This window comes from Sarcophilus harrisii, chromosome 3 (assembly GCF_902635505.1).
Source record: "Sarcophilus harrisii chromosome 3, mSarHar1.11, whole genome shotgun sequence".
Lineage (NCBI taxonomy): Eukaryota > Metazoa > Chordata > Mammalia > Dasyuromorphia > Dasyuridae > Sarcophilus > Sarcophilus harrisii.
The window spans coordinates 237,146,909-237,166,999 of NC_045428.1; the positions used below are offsets into that span (position 1 = coordinate 237,146,909).

At 35.8% G+C, this 20,091-nt stretch overlaps 1 protein-coding gene across 1 annotated transcript; it reads left to right on the forward strand.

The window, feature by feature from the left end:
- Nucleotides 1–15,405: 15,405 nt before the first annotated feature.
- CLDN14 (claudin 14) lies at nucleotides 15,406–16,650 on the forward strand. Its single transcript, XM_003763376.2, has one exon. The coding sequence runs from the start codon at nucleotides 15,535–15,537 to the stop codon at nucleotides 16,240–16,242; it is 708 nt and encodes a 235-aa protein (XP_003763424.1). The 5' UTR covers nucleotides 15,406–15,534; the 3' UTR covers nucleotides 16,243–16,650.
- Nucleotides 16,651–20,091: the final 3,441 nt, after the last annotated feature.

A 20,091-nucleotide genomic window follows, 5' to 3' on the forward strand; every position in this document is an offset into this window, starting at 1 on the left:
AAGAATTATCAGGTCAAAGAATAAATAACAGAAATAATTTTTAAAAATTAATTAAAGAGGTCAGCTAGGTGGCACAGTGCATAGAGCACCAGCCCTGAAGTCAGGAGGACTTGAATTCAAATCTTGTCTCATATATTTTACACTTCCTAGCTGTGTGACTTCTATCAAGTCACTTACCCCAATAGCCTCAAGGGGAAAAATAATTAAAGATAATGACAGAAAGTGAGGCAACATACCAAAATTTGTGGGAGTCAGACAAAGCAGTACTTAACAGAAAATTTATATTTCTATTTGCTTAAATCAATAAGAGAGAAAGAATAGATCAAAAAATTGAGCATGCAACTAAAAAGAACAAATTTCAAATCCCCAATTAAATACAAAGATAGGAATTCTGAAAATCAAAGGGGAGATTAATAAATGAAAATTAAAAACGTGTAGAAATAATCAATAAAACTAGGAATTGTTTTTATAGGGGAAAATAAAGTAGACAAATCATTGGCTAATTTGATATCCTTTAAATAACAAAGAAAACCAAATTAACCTCACCAGAAATGGAAAAGGAGAATCTACAAGCAATTGAAGATGGAATTAAAACAATTTCTAGGAGCTATTTTGCCCAACTTTATGCCAATGAAATTTACAATGTAAATAAAATAGATAAATATTTACAAAAATACAAATTGATTAAATTAAGGAAATGGTCCCTAGGTTGTTTAAAAAATGAAATAGAATATTTAAATAACTCTATCTTTGAAAAAGAAATTGAACAAATCATATATGAATTCCCTGAGAAAAAAATGAATAAAATAATACTGTCCTTACTTCCACTTAAATCCCTCATCCCCCTGATGGTGCAATAATAGTTTCATTTCCCCCACAATGTTTGAGTTAACAATTCTCTGTACCACAAACTACCTCTTGGAAAAATTGAGATTTTTAAAGGGAAAGTCATTTCTTGTGTAACTTGTGAGGAAAAGATTCCTATTTGAGAGACTGCTAAATGTAATCTAGCTACCTCCAAAGTGATAGTCTCTAAAATTTAAACAGCAAAGTATCTACTCTTACTATGCACATGAGAAGAGTCTCCTTAATATCCACCCCTTCAGTCCAGGGACTCCTGGTCAAAAGTCTCGTATTTGAAGTATCTTGAAGACTTGATAATGACAGCTCCTATGGTCAAGTTTCTGGGCTATGGAAGAAAGTATATAAAGCATTCTTTTAAAAGTCCTTTCAATCTTTCAACTATCTCCATTTGTTTAATTATGTGACAATGACCCAATGATTTGCTAAGAAATTTAAATTTAATTTAAAATGTTTTTTAAGAACAAAGGTTTTGGGGTTTTTTGGGGTTTTTTTCCCTCAATTTCAAATTTTCTCCCCTATTCCAGGATAAGGCAAGAAAAACAAAATCTATGAAAAATATGTATAGTCATGGAAAATAAAATTCCATATTAGCCAAGTTCCCCCTCTTCTATTCCTCTCTTCCCCTGCCAAAAGAGAGAAAGTATCCTTCAATCTGTATTCTGAATTCATCAGTTCTCTATCTAGAGACAGACAGTATAGTATAACATGAGTCTTTGGAATTGTGGCATAGTATTGTTTTGATCAGAATACCAAGTCTTTTAAAGTTCATTATCTTTACAATATTGCCATTATTATGTAAATTGTTCTCCTGGTTCTTTTCACTTCACTTTGTAGCAGTTCATATAGGTCTTCCCACATTTTTTTTCTGAAACTGCCTCCTTCATGATTTTTTACAGCACAATAGTATTCCATCACATTCATAAACAACTAGTTTACCGAATCAATAGTTTTCCTCTTTCTTTGACCACTTTGGGGTAACCTTAATAAGATTATTGCTGGGTCATAGGATATGTACATATATATATATATGTAGCTTAATACATTTTTGGATATTGTTTCTAATATTTTTCAAGAATGGTTCACAGTTCCACAAACAATGCATTATTAGTGAGCCTGATTGCTCATATTTCCTCCAGTATTTGTCATATTGTCTTCTCTTAGTCATTTTGATGGGTACAAGTTGGTATTTCAGAATTGTTTTAATATACACTTCTCTGATTATTAGTGATTTATAGTTTTTTTATTATATGATTATTGATAGCTTGGATTTCCTCCTCTGAAAACTGTTTATTCATATCTTTTGAAATGACTTATTATTGTAAATTTGACTCAATTCCTTATATTTCTGAGAAATTAGATCTTTATCAGAAACTTGCTGAGATTTTTCCCATTTCCTGCTTTTTTCTTTTTTTGTTTGTTAGTACAAAATTTTTTTAATTTTATTTAATCAAAATTACCTATTTTATCTTACATGAACTTCTCTATCTCTTAACCTGTTCATAGATCTGAGGTATCTTCTTCCTTGCTCTATTAATTTATTTATGATATCACCAATTATGTCTAATTCAAGCTCTCATTTGGAGCATATCTTGGTATATTGTCTGAAATGTAAATCTATTTCTAGTTTCTGCCAGACTATTTTTCAACTTCCCCAACAGTTTTTGTCAGATAGTGAGTTCTTGCCCATTGGGCATCCAGCTAGGATCTTTGGGTTTATCAAATAGTAGGCTAATATGCCCATTTGCTTCTGTATATTATACTACTAATCTGTTCCATTCATCATTCTCTCTCTTTCTTACCCAGTACCAAAATAGTTTGATGATTTCAGCTTTTGTAGCACAGTTAGAGATCTTATATTGCTAAGCTCTCTTTCTTCCCATTTTTTTCCCACAGATTTCCTTAATTTTCTTGACTGCAGATGAATTTTTTTTATATCTTTTCCAGTTTTACAAAGTGATTTTTGCTAGTTTGATTGGCAAGGCACTGAATAAGTTTATTAATTTAGGTAAAAATGTCATTTTAATTATATTGGCTTGGCTCACTCATGAACAATGAATATTCCTCCAATTATTTAGATCTTTGTGTGAAGAATGTTTATTTATATATATACATATATATATGTATTATACTGCTTGTAGTTATTTTAAATGGAATTTTTTCTAACTATCCCTGCTGAAATTTATTGGTAATATACAAAAATTCTAATGATTTGTGTGGGGCTAGCACACAAGGTATATAATAGATTATATATAATATTTAATAATAATATATTTTATATATATATAAGCACTGAGGCAGTGCTTGCCTCAGCAAATTTCCAGCATAAAAAGTTTTGACCTCTATGCAGAGACAAATATGTCTAGAATCATGGGCTTCTGAAGATCATGAAGCTTGCTATACTACTTGCTCAGGTTCTTTATAGATAATCAAATAAGGGATAGGAGACTGATAAAACCAGGATAGTACCACTAGCTTCCTTCTCATTAATGGGTAGAACTAATGTTAGCAACTTGAATTTAAAACCATATATGATATTCTATGAATCTTCATGGAAGTTGCTGGAACCTGGCTTTTCTTGGGGTTTAAAGTATATATTTTTAAATATATATTTTCTTTTCCTTCCAATTACATGCTAAAATAATTTTTAACATTTTTTTTAAGTTTTGAATTCCAAATCCTATCCCTCTCTTCCTCCTTCCTCTCCCCTCTTCTTGAAATGGTAAGCAATTAGATATAGATTATACATGTACAACATGCATAACATTTCCATATCAGTCATTTTATACAGACTTGGATGAGAGAAAAAAAAAGGAAATAAGGTAAAAAGATAGCATGCTTCAGTTTGTATCCAAACAATATTAGTTCTTTTTTGCTTTAGTCCTTTGAGATAATCTTGAATCAGTTTTACTAAGAATAGTTAATTCATTTGCAGTTCTTCATCACATAATATTGATGTCACTATATACAATGTTCTCCTGATTCTGTTCACTTTAATATGCATCAGATCATGTAAATCTTTCCAGATTTTTCTGAAATCATCCTTCTTGTCATTTCTTACAACACAATAATATCCCATTACACTCATTATTACAGCTTGTTTAGCCATTCCCCAATTGATGGATATCCAATTCTTAGCCACCAAAAAAGAGTTGCAATAAATATTTTTGTACAAATATGAACTTTTCCATTTTGTTGGATATCTTTGGGATATATATCTAAAAGTGGTGTTGCTGGATCAAAGAAGATGTACAATTTTATAGGTATTAGGGCTTAATTCCCAATAGAATTGTTGGATCATTTCACAGCTCCATCAGTAATGCATTGGTGTTTCAGCTTTCTCACATCCCTCCAACATCCAATATTTTCCTTTTTTGAAATATTAGCCAATCTCATAAGTTAGAAGTTATATCTCAGAGTTATTTTAATTTGCATTTCTCTAATAAATAATTAGTTAGAACATTTTTTTCATATGTCTAGAGATAGCTTTGATTTCTTTATCTGAAAATTGCCTGTTCATATCCTATGACCATTTATCATTTGTGAAATGACTTGTATTTTTATAAATTTGACTCAATTCTCTATATATTTGAGAAATGAAGAATTTATCAGAGATACTAGTTACACTTTTTCCCAATCTTCTGCTTTCCTTATAATTTTGCTTGCACTGATTTTGTTAGTGCAAAAATTTTTTAATTTTAAGTAACCAAAATTATCCCTTAAGGTATATCGGAGGCTCTTCCACGTGAAAACAAACTGATCCTAACTTTCTTATTAGGAGTTGAGAGGAAAAAGCATTAGCAGAGGTGTATTATCCCAAACTATTCACCTTAGCCTTGGCTCAGCCACCTCCTTTACTATGTAAGTTGTCTGTGGCAAAAGAGCACCAATGGATGTTACCATGCATTTATTTTTCTGTAGTCCAATAAAAGTACAATTATTTCCTTAATAATTCCCAGGATGTATATTATTACAATGTGACTTTGTATCAATTATTTAGAATAGTTTGGGCTTCCAGTGAGTATATTCCACTACTAAGTGGAATTATAATCTCATATTTATAAATGAAACCATCCTTCAGCTCCTCAGATCCATTCCTCTTTTGCATTTGGTTTGTTCTATTGCAATCAGTGGAAAAGTTCAAGCATAACTGTTTTTATCCATTCCTTTGTGCAGAGGTTGGCACCCTGAAACTGGGAAAGTATTTCTGATAATCCCTTTAAGGTGAATGAGAATGCTGAAATCTATCTTGGCAGGGCCAACAGAACCAATGGTGAGCTGGATGCAATTATCAAGCAATATACTGTTTTTCTTTTACTGGCACGGCAGATTGAGTGCTGGTCCTGGAGTCAAGAAGACTCATATTATTCAAGTCTGATCTCAGACATTTATTAGCTATATAATACTGGACAAGTTCCTTAATCCTGTTTGCCTCAGTTACCTCATCTATAAAATGAGCTGAAGAAGGAAATGGCAAACTATGCTAGCATTTGCCAAGAAAACCCCAAATGGACCATGACTATATAAGTGATATAACTAAAATGACTAAATGACAACAAAAGTAACATAAAATTAAGTATTGTCCCCTAATAAATGTTAGGACCAATGACATCTGGGATTCCCTATTTCATTTCCCACTTTATGTTTATTTTCAGGGAGTTATTAAACAAAGATGTTTTTCTATTTTTGTATGAATGGGAGACACATTAAAAAAAAAACCTCTAAGATGTCATTTTGTGGTATAAAATCAAGGGCTTTTCATATCCAACAAATAATAAGTACAATGAGATATTACATTGTCTACAAGGACAGCCAGGTGCAGAGAGCACTGGGCCTGGCCTCAAGAAGTTCAAATCCAGCCCCAAAACCTTACTAGCTGTAAGGACAAATCATTTAACTCGTCTGCCTCAACTTTTTCAAATGTAAAATAAGGATAATAACAGATCTGCTTCCCAAGGTTGCTGCAAGGATCAAATGAGCTAATATTTGTCAAGCACTTAGCACAGATCCTAGCACATAGTAGATGCTTAATAAATGCTTGTTACCTAATCCTTTTTTTAAAAATTAATTGTGAAATGGTAAAAAAAAAAAAAATGCTGTCTATTAATGATTATCATTCTCCAGAGCTTACTTGTTTTGTACAGATTGAGATTAAACAAGGTAAATGTGTAACATACCTTGGTTGTATTTCCTATAGAAGCATTCAGCAGTATAAGAGAGAAGAATGGAATGTTAAAAGTTATCCTCAACTGGGATTTTTAAAAGGGAAGAGTGGTATTAGTACAGCAAAAGGAATTAGAGCATAAAGGAAAATATAAAATCAAACTGTCTAACTTTGGTGTCAAGATTTTGACAAGAAATAAATGAGGTCAGAACAAGAGTGATGGAGTGAGAAAGCAGGAGTGGGTGGTGTGAGTAGAAGTGAATTAAAAAAAAAAACAGAGGTAGGGACCAGGGAGGGAAAAAAAGAGAGGATTTTATTCTCAGATAGAATTTCAAGGTCTGTACTATACTTGTGGAATAGAGAGAATTGAGAGAATACTTGTGGAAAATGCTGAGATCACAAATACAGCCACCTCTGAGTGGTTGAATAGCAGCAAAGGTAGTGTTATAAGAGCTGAGAAAACTCATGACCTGAGAGAGCAGATTGTTTCAGAGGATACTGATCTTATATTGAAGTCAAATTACTAAATGAGTATGGTCATAGTCAAATAAAAATAAAACTATGAAAGGATAAATATTAAATTTGTCATTAAATTCTGTTCAGATGGGCATCATCACCCTGCGTTGTTTAATTTGTAGTCAAAACTCTGAGAGCTGACACATCTGTGGGAGGAATGCAGGTGAGCAGAATTATAGGACACACACACACAGAGTCAAACATTTTTCCTCTCCGTCTCTGTCTGTCTGTCTGTCTGTCTGTCTTTCTTTCCCTCCATCCCTCCCTCCTTCCCTCTCTTGCTCCCTCTGTCTCTGTCTATTTCTGTCTCTCTCTGTCTCTGTCTGTCTCTCTGTCTCTGTCTCCCTCTGTCTCTCTGTCTCTGTCTCTATCTCTATCTCTGTCTCTCTCTGTCTGTCTCTGTCTCTCTGTCTGTCTCTATCTCTGTCTCTGTCTCTATCTCTATTTCTGTCTCTGTCTGTCTGTCTGTCTCTCTCTCTCTCTCTCTCAGCATAAGCTGACATAGAGCACATTCTTGCTCTTCACAACTGCCCAAGATTTTCACACAATGATCCTTCATATAACTACATTTACAAACATTCCAAGTTAATGGAAACAAATAAAATATATTCTGTTGCTTCTCAAAGAGAGCTTGCTATAGGCCCCTTTTCAAGCAAGGGACACTTGAATGATCCAGTTTAATGCTTGAGACTGTCTCATACAGTATGAGAGGCAATTACAGTAAAGAAACTACTGGATCCATAGTCTGAAAACCTGAATTCAAATCTCATGTCTGTTATTTTACTGTAACAACTTACTATGATTTCATTAAAGTACTGAGCCCTTTAGTCTAAAGCCCTTGGTTCTTGACCCAGCTGTGATCTTGATATTGCAATTACAGCTTGCTTTTCTATGATGCTTTACAAATGTTCACAACACTCTCAGGAAAGCAGTGAAGTATTATCTTCCCTTTTTACAAATGAAGAAAGGTTTACAAATGAGAAAGGTTAAATAATTGGCTCACAGTCACATAGCCACTGTCAAAGTCAACATTATATTCTAGATCTCCTGATCCAAAAAACAGTGTTCTCTTCCACTATATCATATTGCTTCTCAAGTGATGCTGAATTTGGCATACAAACTTATAGACTTGAAATTCATTTCTGCTGTATGTCACCTTGGGAAAAATCACTTAACCTCCATGAACCTCTGTTTCCTCATCTGTAAAATCAGTAGATTGGATGAGATAGTCTTTTGAGTTCCAGGTCTAAGTCTGTGATAATATGAAGAAAGAATATTTCTTGGCTTCTATTCTTTTATCTACAAAATGAAGAGGCTTGTACTAGATGTACTAGATAACATTTCCTGCCACCCGGAACTCAACATAAAATGTTGAGTTGTTATGTAAAATTTCAAGATCCTGTGTATGACAACAAATGGTTGAATTATATAGATATATTCCTTTTTTGTTCTTTTATCATGCTAGCAAATTACTAATACATATAGGCCTATACAAAAATAATGACTATTGGTAATGGGAATAGAAAGTATTGCTGTGCCTCTAAAGTCTGAAGGGTCCAGCAATACCTTTGCTATTGCTTTTGCTGCCCATTACTGGCAAGCTAATACATTTATTAAAAAGGATTCCTCAGGCTCATATTTTTAAATGAGAACTTAGATAGATTTTGTTTGATTTCGTTTCAGGTATGTTAATTTGTGGTTAGCAAACAGCACCCAGAATGAAAATTTATTCTCTAGAAGTTAAAGTATTACCTAATGGCAGAAGCAACTGGAAAAAAAAAATGAGGAAGGAAGAAATAAGCCAGAAAGTTGGAGACTCATTAACACTCCTTTAATTAAAGCAAGACTTTAATAGTACAGTTTCAAAAATAGAAACTTAATGGTTTCTAAAAATAACACATCTTCCCAAAATAGTCTTACCTACAATAAATATAGAATGCATTTCCTACAATTAATAATGTTAAACAGTCTCACAGTTTTCCATCACACTTTTAAAGAGTAATAAACTAACTTTAAGAACTAGGAACCTTTCATAACCTTTTGACAGAGCTCCAGGGAGTCCCTGAGTTTCCAAGTACAATGTAGGTCATGGAATTAAAACTGGAGGGGTTCTCCAAGTACCTCCAAAGGGCATACAACCTTCAAGCTTCAGAGAAAACTTACCAAAATTGTTCCAAATAAGCCAGTGCTATTCTTGCACAGGGAATGCAAGTTGTCTTGGTAATGAACAACTTTTACCACCCAATATTTACCTAAAGAGCTCCTTCAGCCCACCATTTGGCTTTTTTTATTTTGTTTTGTTTTTGTCCTGGTTAACTGAGGAAGTGAGTATTCCAAAAGGAAAGAGGGAAGAGACTAAGCATTTATTAAGTGCTAGGCATTTTTCCTAGCTTTACAAATATTGTTCTAGTGCGTCATGGAGACCCCATCAGCTTAATTATATCGACATTTCTACATGGAGGTATAACCTCTGTCCCAAAGTTCCATTGGAACTTTTTTATTAGTGGAGATAAGCTCCCATCCTCTGTAAGGGGCAGGACACAGTTACCGAGAGATGAAAGAGCTCTAGCTTCCCACTTTGGAGATTCTCCCCAGTCCCCAATTCAGGAACTCTCTAAATGAGAATCTTCACGCCTGAAGTCTTGCTTCTAGCTTCAAGAAGGAAGATAGAAGAAGTCAACCACACTTCAGGTTGCTGAAGGAAAATAATCTGGGAAGATATGAGCGCAATAGGTAGTCCAATGGGCGTGGAATGGGCATTACAGAAGGAACTGCTTCTGAATGGGAGATGATTTAGAGAGGCTAGAACATGGATGGACATTGTTACTGGCTTTGTTTATATTATCTTCCTTTTGATGTTCAAGTTTTTTGACTTTGCATGTTCTTCTGGGAGAAGCCAGGTTGGGAGGAGCCTGGAACTGTTAATTGTCCTCATTAGGGACAGATTTAGTTCTAACAGTTTCTTTTACAACATTTGTGCAAGAGGAAGAAAGTTGACTACTTTACTCATGCCTTTTGGTGAGAAAATCCTATTAGGGAGAAGGGCTATGAGACCTTCCCTCCTGAAGCCATATAGCAACTGAAAACAAATATGGCTCTTTGCCTTTTCATTTTCTTTCTCCTATAGATGCAAAAGAGTGCAGTCTCTGAGCTTTGAGGTTTAAAAGACCAGGAAAACAAGGTACAAGAATCTGAGAGTCCAGGAATTCAGGCCAGGTGATGCAGTCAGCCCAGAGCTGAAGTCTCAAAGTGCAGAGATTATCTCAGTCAACTAGTATTTATTAAGCCCTTATCATGTACCAAACACTGTGCTAAGCAGAGATGAAAGGAAGGAAGGAAGGAAGGAAGGAAGGAAGGAAGGAAGGAAGGAAGGAAGGAAGGAAGGAAGGAAGGAAGGAAGGAAGGAAGGAAGGAAGGAAGGAGAAGGGAGAGAGGGAGGAGGGGAGGGAGGAAGGAAGGAAGGAAGGAAGGAAGGAAGGAAGAAGGAAGGAAGGAAGGAAGGAAGGAAGGAAGGAAGGAAGAGAGGGAAGGAGGGGGAGGGAGGAGGGAGAGAGGAGGGAGGAAGGAAGGAAGGAAGGAGAGAGGGAGAGAGGGGGAGGGAGGGAGGAGAGAGGGAGGAGGGAGGAAGGAAGGAAGGAAGGGAGAGGAGGGAGAGAGGGGGAGGGAGGGAGAGGGAGGGAGGGAGGGAGGAAGGAAGGAAGGAAGGAAGGAAGGAAGGAAGGAAGGAAGGAAGGAAGGAAGGAAGGAAGGAAGGAAGGAAGGAAGGAAGGAGGGAAGGCCAAAACTGACAACAATCAAAAAGCAAAAAAAAAAAAAAAAAAAATCCCTGCTCTGAGCGATCTAACTGATCTGAGGGGGGGAAAAAAACCATGAAAACAGCTATAAACAAGATAAATTAAGGATAGTCTCAAAGGAAAGGAGCCAAAATTAAGGAAGATTGAAGAAGGCTTCTTGCAGAAGCTGAGATTTGAAGGAAAGTAGAGGTGTTTAAAAAAATAAATAAAGAGCTGAGAAGAAAGGGAGAAGAGGGAATGCTTAATTGGATGATCTTAATTTTTTCAGTGAAATATGGGGAAAAGTTCCTCAGTTGAGAAAGTCAGAGGTAGGGAATCGTGGGAGATTTAAGGAGAGATGAAAAGGTTTAGAAAAGTATCATGATGAATGGGATAGTGAATGAAATGGAATGAGGGCCCATTTGAGATTAGGTAACAGATTTATAGTGGATGCAGTTAGGAGAATTGAGGCTTTCTCTAGCTTTGTTAAGATTGTAAGGGCAAGATCTTTGATAGGTTAAGGGGACAAGGGATTTGAAAAAAAGATGTGATAGTATAGGATTTAACTGGCTCACCAAGCAGCAAGATGGAGAAGGGAAGAGACTGTAGCCATTTCAGGATGATGGCCTGAGAAAGAGCTGAGGACAAAGGAATTGAAGGTCAGGGTCTGGTCAAAGAATATGTTTTAGGATTGCAAGACAAAACAAGATGTGGAATTGATGGGGTTCTAGTGGCAGAGAGTTGTGGAAATCCCCTTTTAGTCAACGCAGGTCCTTCGTGAAGGAATTCATGAGTCCGAAGAGTTTTAGGTGACAAAAATAGAAGTTTATTGTTGGATGAGAAGTCAGCTTTGCTAGAAAAACTGACTTCTTCGGTGGCAAAGTCCTATTAGGGAAATGGAGCTGGCACTGAGAAGAGAATGCTTTCTCAGCAGGCAGGGTCCTTGTACCTATACTAAAGAGGCAGAGCATGCTACCTTCTGCAAAGAAGTGAGTTTAGAAATATCTTTTAATAGGAAATCTTGAGACTCTGGTTTCAGGTTGAAAAGAAAGCCAAAGTCCCCAGGCCTAGATCTCTAATTGAATGGAAATCACTTTTTGAAAGCTTCTGATTTGGAATTTTCTGAAAAGGATCTGCATCCCCAAAAGATTAATGGGGTGATTTGCCTTAGAAAAGGCCAGCCTGAAAAACACAGACTCCACCAAGCCTGGGAGATCCTGATCTCTCAGATCAAAGGGAGACACAATTTCAGAGTGATAATTTTACAGATTAAAGGGAACACAATTTCACACCCTGTCAGAATGATAATAGACTGAATCAGATAAAGGAATTTGAGAATTCATAAACATAGAAGTGGTAAATGTATGGGTGATATCAAGATCAAAGACTCTCAGGTGAAATGGCAGGTTATTAGTCATCTAAAAGGAGTAAGTTAAAGACTGTGAGATTAGGGTGTTTGAAGGAGTATCAACATGAATATTGAAGTCCTATCCTATAAAGTGAAAAGTTGGGAAGGAAAGGCTGTGAGACAGGCACTGAACTTACTGAGGAAAGCAGAGAGTTCTGGAGATGGTAGACAAAAACTACCACAATTTTTGTTATATGATAAATATGGAATGGTGATAAATATGGATGGGTGATAGTAGTAGTGATATGGTATAGCTTCTAGGGAAATATAGCAGTGACTTTAAGGTCCCCTGACCTTAAGGTGTTTCTCTTCTAACAATCTGTCCCTGATTCTAAAGCCCTCTGGCTTTGGAATCTGTGACCAGAGCTTCCCCCCACCACCACCTCCCATCCAACCTGAGAATACTATTGTTCTAACAATCTATATGATTCTAAAGTCTTCTGGACTCAGGATAGTCCCACAAATCAAACTCCTGAGACAATAGTGAATAGACCACTCCTCAGTTCATTGCTGACTGTCAGATAGATAATCTGTTGCTCAGTGGCGACCAAATTCTTGAGACCACTCCTTGGTTCTACCCCTAGGCCATAAAATGAACATATCTACAACATAAAAACTAGACAAATGTGTCTCTTTGCTTCTGTTTCTTTGCTAAATTCTCTTGGAATTTAGACCACTTCGATGGCATTACAATTACAATAAACTTTGCCCCTTGACTAGGAAATGGGTTCAAGCCTAAAAATTCTTTTGAGAAACCTTGTGACACTGGTCTGTGACCCCAACCTTTCGGGCTCCCTTCCCAATCTCAACATTAGAGTGAGAATTTAAGGGTGTAATAGGGAACAAAGAGCATTACAACTTTTCCACCTACCATGACTTAGGTTCATGAGTTGAGGTTATGAATGAATATGTAACCAGTGCTGGAAAGGGTAATTAATCATCAGGAGGGTGCCAGGTCTCAGTAAGAGTAAGAAGATAGAAAGAGTGGGAAAAGAAAAGGTTTAAGTTGAAAGCAAATTTATTAATTATGAATCAGGTATTTAAGAAAACAGAGTGGAAGGGTGGGTACTTTAGAGTAATAAATCAAAGGGATTAGATTGAGGGAGCCAAAAATGATGTTTGAAAAATGCCAGCTGGAGTTGCAGAATCACTGGGTTGGGGAGGGAAAAATGGGATAGGGGAATAATATTAATCAATGAAGAATAATTTTAGGTAGGTTATTGTTGCCCTTAGAGATTTGTCTGGAATTGTCCAGGGTAGCAGGTACCAGTGTGTAGCTGGAAGTGGGGGAGAGAGACTGCCTGGGTCCAGACAGCCCAAAGAAAGTGCCCAGAACATGGCCCAGTAGCAACCCTTATATCTTTATATATCTGTTGCCTAAGGGTCCCCTATCTGGGCTTCATATTCATCCAACTGGAAGCTAAGTCAACTAAAATTTCCTTCAGTTAGGTTTGATAGCATCCTAGCTTGTAACAACTTAGGAAACGGGATGGGAAAGAGAGAGAGAATTAACTCAATCTGCTGCAGGTATGAGTCAAAGAATTCTGTCCCACAACAGATTTCCCCAAAAGGAGGAAAGAAGTAACCAAAATACAATGTGAATTTGGTATTATGATACAGGTCAATTATGGCTACATTCAAAGAAATGGTAACCACAGGATGTGTATAAGCAAACATTTGACAAAAACACGTTCAAAATAGGATTTAGTGATTTAATTTACAACTATTGTTAGAGTCTTCTGGGAAGTTTATATTTAAAGCTTATTTGGCCATTTCCTAGTATGATTCCTAACATGTATTTCTGAACTTCCCCTCACACACAAACCTTGGACTTTTCCTGGAAAATTCAGAGCTGATTAGGTAGAATTAGTAATAGGTCTATTTATATGTCTATTTAAAGGTTTTGTACTTATAGTCATGTTATTACTATGTGTGTCATAATGGGTGGCCTCCCATAAATTTACACATTCTGTAGTTATTTTGAAAGGAATATCCCTTTATTTTTCTATCTGTTGGGCTTTATGTGTAAAATAATGCAAGGCTGATGATTTTTGTGTATTTATTTTATATTTTGCTACATAGCTGACAATTGTTTCAATTAATTTTTAGTATATACATTTCTTTTAAGTAAACCATAATATCATGTGCAAAAACTGAAAAAAATCTGTTCTTCAACTATGTTCAATACTTTTTTTAATCTTGTGTTGGAAAACAGCATTTCTAAAATTACATTTTTTTAAAAAGTGGTTACAATGAACATTCTTGCTTTATCCTGGTCTTATTGGAAATATTATAGCATTTTCTATGTTAACATTTAGTTTTGGATAGATTCCATTTATCTATTAAAGGTCACTTATTCCTTTTTTTTTAAGTGACAGATTAAATTTTGTCAAAAAATTTCTATATCTGTTAAAATAAATGTTTGTTTTTTATTATTATTTTTCTCATTAATATGGTCTATTATGTTTTAGTTTTTCTAGTGTTAAACCAGTTCATTCGTGTGACCTATTTATAATATATAATCTTTTAAACAGAGAATTTTTGTAGCCTCTCATGATTTTATTCAATTTTTTTGCATTAATTCTCATTATAGATTTTCTTTCTATTCTTTATCTCTCCCTAGTTGGATTAATACTATAGTTTCATTATAGAAGTTTGCTAGGATGCTTTCTTTCCCTATTTTTTTACAATTAAAATATGTTGTTTTATCAAAATTGTTCTTTGAATGTTTCTTAGTTCACTTGTAAATCTGTTGAGTCCTGAATTTTTTTTATGATTTGTTTTTATGGTTTATTGAATTTCTTCCTCTGAAACTGGTTATTTAAATCCTCTATTTCTTGTTCTTATTTCTTCTTTCATTTTCAGAATCTATATTTTCAGTATTTAGTCTTTTTAAATTTGTTGCTTCTCTGGTTGTTTTTTAGATTTTGTGCCCAAATCATTGATCTGCTTTTCTCTCTTTTGATGATGAAAATGTTTAGAGATGTAAAATTTCCCCCATAAGGATCACATCCCAAGAGTTTTTGAATTGTTGCCAATACTCATTGTTGCTATTTTCTTTGGGAAAAAAATTGTTTATTATTTTTGTCAAACTGAGCATTAGGTTTTACTGGCTAAGCACAACAAATTTCTATGCCACAGAATTGTGCTTATCCAGGGAAGATGTTATCTGGGCCCTGGGAACTAGCCCATTTAACAACCACACTTTTCTATGCAAAAAGAAAAGAATAGTTTTCTTACAAAATTCCCAGGTAATTTTGAATACCAATGTAATTTTTCATGACATATAGGGCTTTCATCTCCATTCTCTTACTACCTAATTCCAGACAGCCCCAAGCCATCAGGATGCTCATTCTAACACAGAGGGACGGAATGACTCAAACTCACACTGCTAGTTAATGGCTGAGGCAAGATGAACTGAGATGTCCAATCCACTGTGCATCAAATATATCATACAGAATATCACCCTCTTCCACCTCTGTCCTTTCAGCTGAGAAGGTAAGGACAGAAATCTCCTATAGTACTCTACAAAATCCCAAGAGGTTTGTTAATTGACATACTAATTGCCTATGGAAATCCCCATAACAGAAATAATGGCAACAAGATAATATTTAACCTATTTTCTTTCCTTTTCCTATTCCCCATCCCCCCACATACCCTTACTGAATTTTTATTAGGACTCCTGAGGCACTGGAATAGAAACAACTCCAGTTTCCCAGAAGAAGCTGCATTCCCAAGAAAGCTTATAAGTGACAGCTGCGGGTGGCCACAGGTAACCAACTGATTCTAAGTCACTGTAAGTACCAGAAAATATGGCCAGCACAGCGGTCCAGCTCCTGGGCTTCTTGCTCAGCTTCTTGGGGATGGTTGGGACCTTGATCACCACCATCTTGCCTCACTGGAGAAGAACAGCTCATGTAGGGACCAACATTTTAACAGCTGTCTCCTATCTAAAGGGACTTTGGATGGAGTGTGTTTGGCACAGTACTGGCATTTATCAGTGCCAGATCTACCGGTCTCTGTTGGCCCTGCCCCGTGATCTGCAGGCAGCTCGAGCCTTGATGGTCATCTCCTGCCTGCTCTCGGTCATGGCTTCAACTTGTGCTGTCATTGGCATGAAGTGTACTCAGTGTGCTAAAGGAACCTCTGCCAAGAACAACTTTGCTGTCTCTGGGGGGGTCCTCTTTATCTTGGCTGGTCTACTGTGCATGGTGGCTGTCTCCTGGACAACCAATGATGTGGTAGAAAATTTCTACAACCCACTGCTACCAACCAGTATGAAATATGAGCTTGGGCAAGCCTTGTATCTGGGATTCATTTCCTCATCGCTGTCTCTTATTGGTGGGACTCTACTCTGCATGTCATGCCAGGAAGATGAGCTGTATTCAGATTACCAGACCCACTCCAGAATGGCGACAACAGCACCTCCATACCAGCCTCCCACTGCTTACAAGGACAACCGTGTTCCCTCCGTGGCTTCAGCTTCCCACAGTGGTTATAGACTGAATGACTATGTGTGAGTTCCTAGAGATTTTCCAGGGGGGTCTTTGCTGCTTAGCTGCATGTCTTCCTATGAGATATGCAGGTCTCGTGACTTTTAATTTATGGAACATTCTTAGCACAAAATTTGTGACTGACTGTACGTTTTTTGAATGTGAAGGAAAAATGGGAACATGCTTTGAAGATGAAAAAGAACCAAGAAACAGGGGGAAGAGGAGAAATCTGTAACCTACCAAAGACTACAACACTTCTTATATCTTTAATGTAGGTATTTATGTTGGAAATTCAATAATATATCTAATAAAAAAAACTTGAAAATTTACCTCATCCAAGTTCAGTTTTCAAAAAGCTTTTGTACAGCATTAAATGATATTTTCTTAGCCAGACTATGGCCCTATCACCCATTGAGGCAGCCAGTAAATTTGTAAACTGACAACTTTTTGTCTTAAAGATTTCTAAGTAAATATGGAATTGCTCATTTGCCCAGTTCTTTATTGGGGGGAGGGGGGGAAGCACCTGTCAATGGATAGTGGACTTATGGGAATTATGCAAAATTTAGGTTAAAAATTTAAGTTAGCATGAATTTATTCCAATGTCTTTCCAAAAAGTTGATCTAATAATTTAAATACTTGCTTTAATTGGTCTAAAATCAGTGTGAGCTCAAGAATAATACTCTGCTACTAATTAGTTATCATTTTCTTAAGGTAGTCTTTTCTTATCCATAAATAAGGATATCTATAAAGAAGTGTATCCAAAAAAAGAAGTATATCTTTTTATCCCTTCTACCCCTAACATTCTTTAAGTCTATTTATGCTGAGAAAAATGCAGTTATCTGACATCTCAAAACAAGCAAAGTAATATCTGAATGAATAGACAAAGGTAGAGTAAGATGTTTTGTTTTTTTTTAAATGCACTTTCTGAATTGAAGGAGAGGAGCAGATCTGGTGATTTCATTGAAAGGGAACTCATAGATGAGAGGATCCCTTCTACCAAAACAAGTTGGCATCTTATTTATAACTTTAGTCTTAAGAGAATTGCTTTAAAAAATTGAGGTTAAGTTACTTGCCTAGGGGTCATAAGTCAGTATGTGTCAGAGACTACTTGTTCCTAGGTCTGCCTGATTCCAAGGTTAGCTTTCTATCCACTAAATCACAGATGCCTCTTTCTGGTTATTTATCAGCGCAAACTCCCAAGTGGCCCAGTTGGGACTAGAACTGGTTTACCCTTCTTCACCAATAAGTTTTTTTTTTCCTCTTCAAATGATTACAAATATTTGCAAAGTGTTTAGCACAGTAACTGGAATGTAATAGATGCTTAATATATGCTTGTTCGTTTCTTATTTTTTTCTTCTCTCCCTCCTTTCCTTCCTTCTTTCCCTCCTTTTTTCCTTCCTTCTTTCCTTCTTTATTTCCCTCCTTCTTCCTTGACTGGTGACACTGCTTTCATCAGAGAAACATATCTTCTGGCACATCTTCTGGACCATATGTTGAACATTTATGTGAGTTTCTCACATAAGCCTGAAAGAAATACTATTTGGATCAATCAAACCAATTCCATAGAGTCATGTTCTGATTTTTTTTAATTGAGGTTATTTTTTTTTATGTGAACCTGTGATTTCATTAGCATTTCAAGGTAAAATACCAGGGAAATTGCCAGTGTAGAAAACTTCTACCAATGCAGATGGGCAACTGCTTTGCACCTTAGAGAAGTGTCTATGGAACTAAGAAATTAAGAAATTTGCCTGGTCACAGCAGGTGTGTCATAGTAGAACTTGAGCTCAGGTCCTCTTAAATTGTTGACCAGCTTTGTATCACACTTTCAATGACATGGCTTACTTTTTTAAAATAATAAAACTTTGGGACTTTATAATCATGTAGTGTGATCAATTTCAGTGTCTTAAAAATTGACCATATTAATTTTTTGTGATTTTTTTTATTAAAGATTTTTATTTACAAAACATATTCATGGATAATTTTTCCAACATTGTTGACCCTTGCAAACCTTTTGTTCCAAATTTTCCCCTCCTTCCTCCCACCCCCTCCCCTAGCTGGCAGGTAGTCTAATACATGTAAAATATGTTAAAATATATGTTAAATAAATAAATACATACATATTTATACAGTTATCTTGCTGCACAAGAAAAATTAGATCAAGAAGGAAGAAAAAGAAAAACTGAGAAAGAAAACAAAATGCAAGCAAATAACAGAGAGAGTGAGAGTGCTATGCTGTGTTCACACTCTGTTCCCACAGTTCTTTCTCTGGGTGTAGATAGCTCTCTTCACTGAACAAGTGCAACTTGGCTATATTAATTTAGTTGTAACTCTTTCCTACACACATCATATGATTCAATTGATTTTGATAATGTTTTACATTTTATTGTTACCATATCTTTGCATAAAGTTCTAGATATAAAAAAGATGATGCTGAGAACTATATATAAGGATCATATGATCACTCACTAAGCATTTATTAAGTATACTCTGCTAGAGTGATAAGACCAGGATTTTTTCATTTCCTCAAAAGAGAAATTTATTTTCCCTAAAAGGCAACAAAATCGTTCCTGGGACTTAAGTGGCCCTTGCTTCCCTTGTCACACCTCTTTATCCCTAAAGTGCATTATGAATTCCACTCATGTGGAATCAAGACCTCTTTAATTTGGTGGGTCTGAAAACCATCTGAATTACCATACCTTGCTCTGTTAATCAGACACATTTTCCTATGGAGATAAGGGAGAAGGGATGGAGTCATACCTAGAAAATCTTGGTTCTGCTGTATCTTTATTGCATATACACAAGTTATCTTGTTTCATATCTTTCTGTGTTAGAACAAAGTGAACCTTCTTTTGTTAATTGTTCAATCCTGTATGAGTACCTCATTTCATCTAACATTAAACTTGTTAGTAATAACAAAGTATCTGTGTTAAACTTACCATTTGGGCTAATACCTCTACTATTTGGGGTAGTTGCCAAATGGAATAAGATGAGAAGCTTTATACCTCACATCATGGTTGACTTGGGAGAAGAGCCTTATCAGAATGATTTCAACCATTAGGGTCTCTCATCACACTACTATCTAGGTGTGAGCCAATTGGTGAAATGTGAGCAGGAGATTGGGCAAATAATGCTATCAGTGCAAATAGGAATTTTGAATGAGGAAGGAGGAGTTATTGAACTCTATTCTCTATCAGCTAAGATACCCATTACTGGAAGGAGCTTTGTGTATGTCTTTTAGAACATATAATTGATAAGAAAGCAACTGATGGATTACCCCATAAAAGTGTTAGTAAAATTGCACAGAAAAAGTTGGTACCCAGGCATTAGAGCCTGGGGAGGCATTTAGCTTCACTCAAATCCAAGGCACCCTCTAAAGCTTCTACCGCAATTGGATCATTCAAAGGAGACTGCAAAGGGCACATCATTACAGGAAAGACTTCATTAAGACCTCAGAATCTGAGTGGCCTCTTTCAGTAATCTTTAGGCATGTTACATTTGATAGAGCCTAAGAGAAGCCTTCAGAGTCACTCTAACCACAACCATGGAGTTAAAACCATATAACTTTGTATCCCCAAAGTGGAGAAAGATACTTCTTATCTTTTGATGGAAGTGAATAAATTGGGAGTACTTATTATATCACTTCTCCTTAAAATGTCATGTTACTTATAAGGAAGATAGATGGCATCTGGAAGTTTAAAAAGGAATACAAGGAGTTGAACAAAATCATCATGCTCATCATGAAAGCTATTCCTATTGTGAACCAGGTGAGTAGTAGGAGACTGTAACCTTTACCAAGGTTTTTCTTTTTTCCTCATTTGCCATATCTTCATTATCCTCCCCCAGGGCTACTTGAACTCTTCCTCATATTGTTTTATT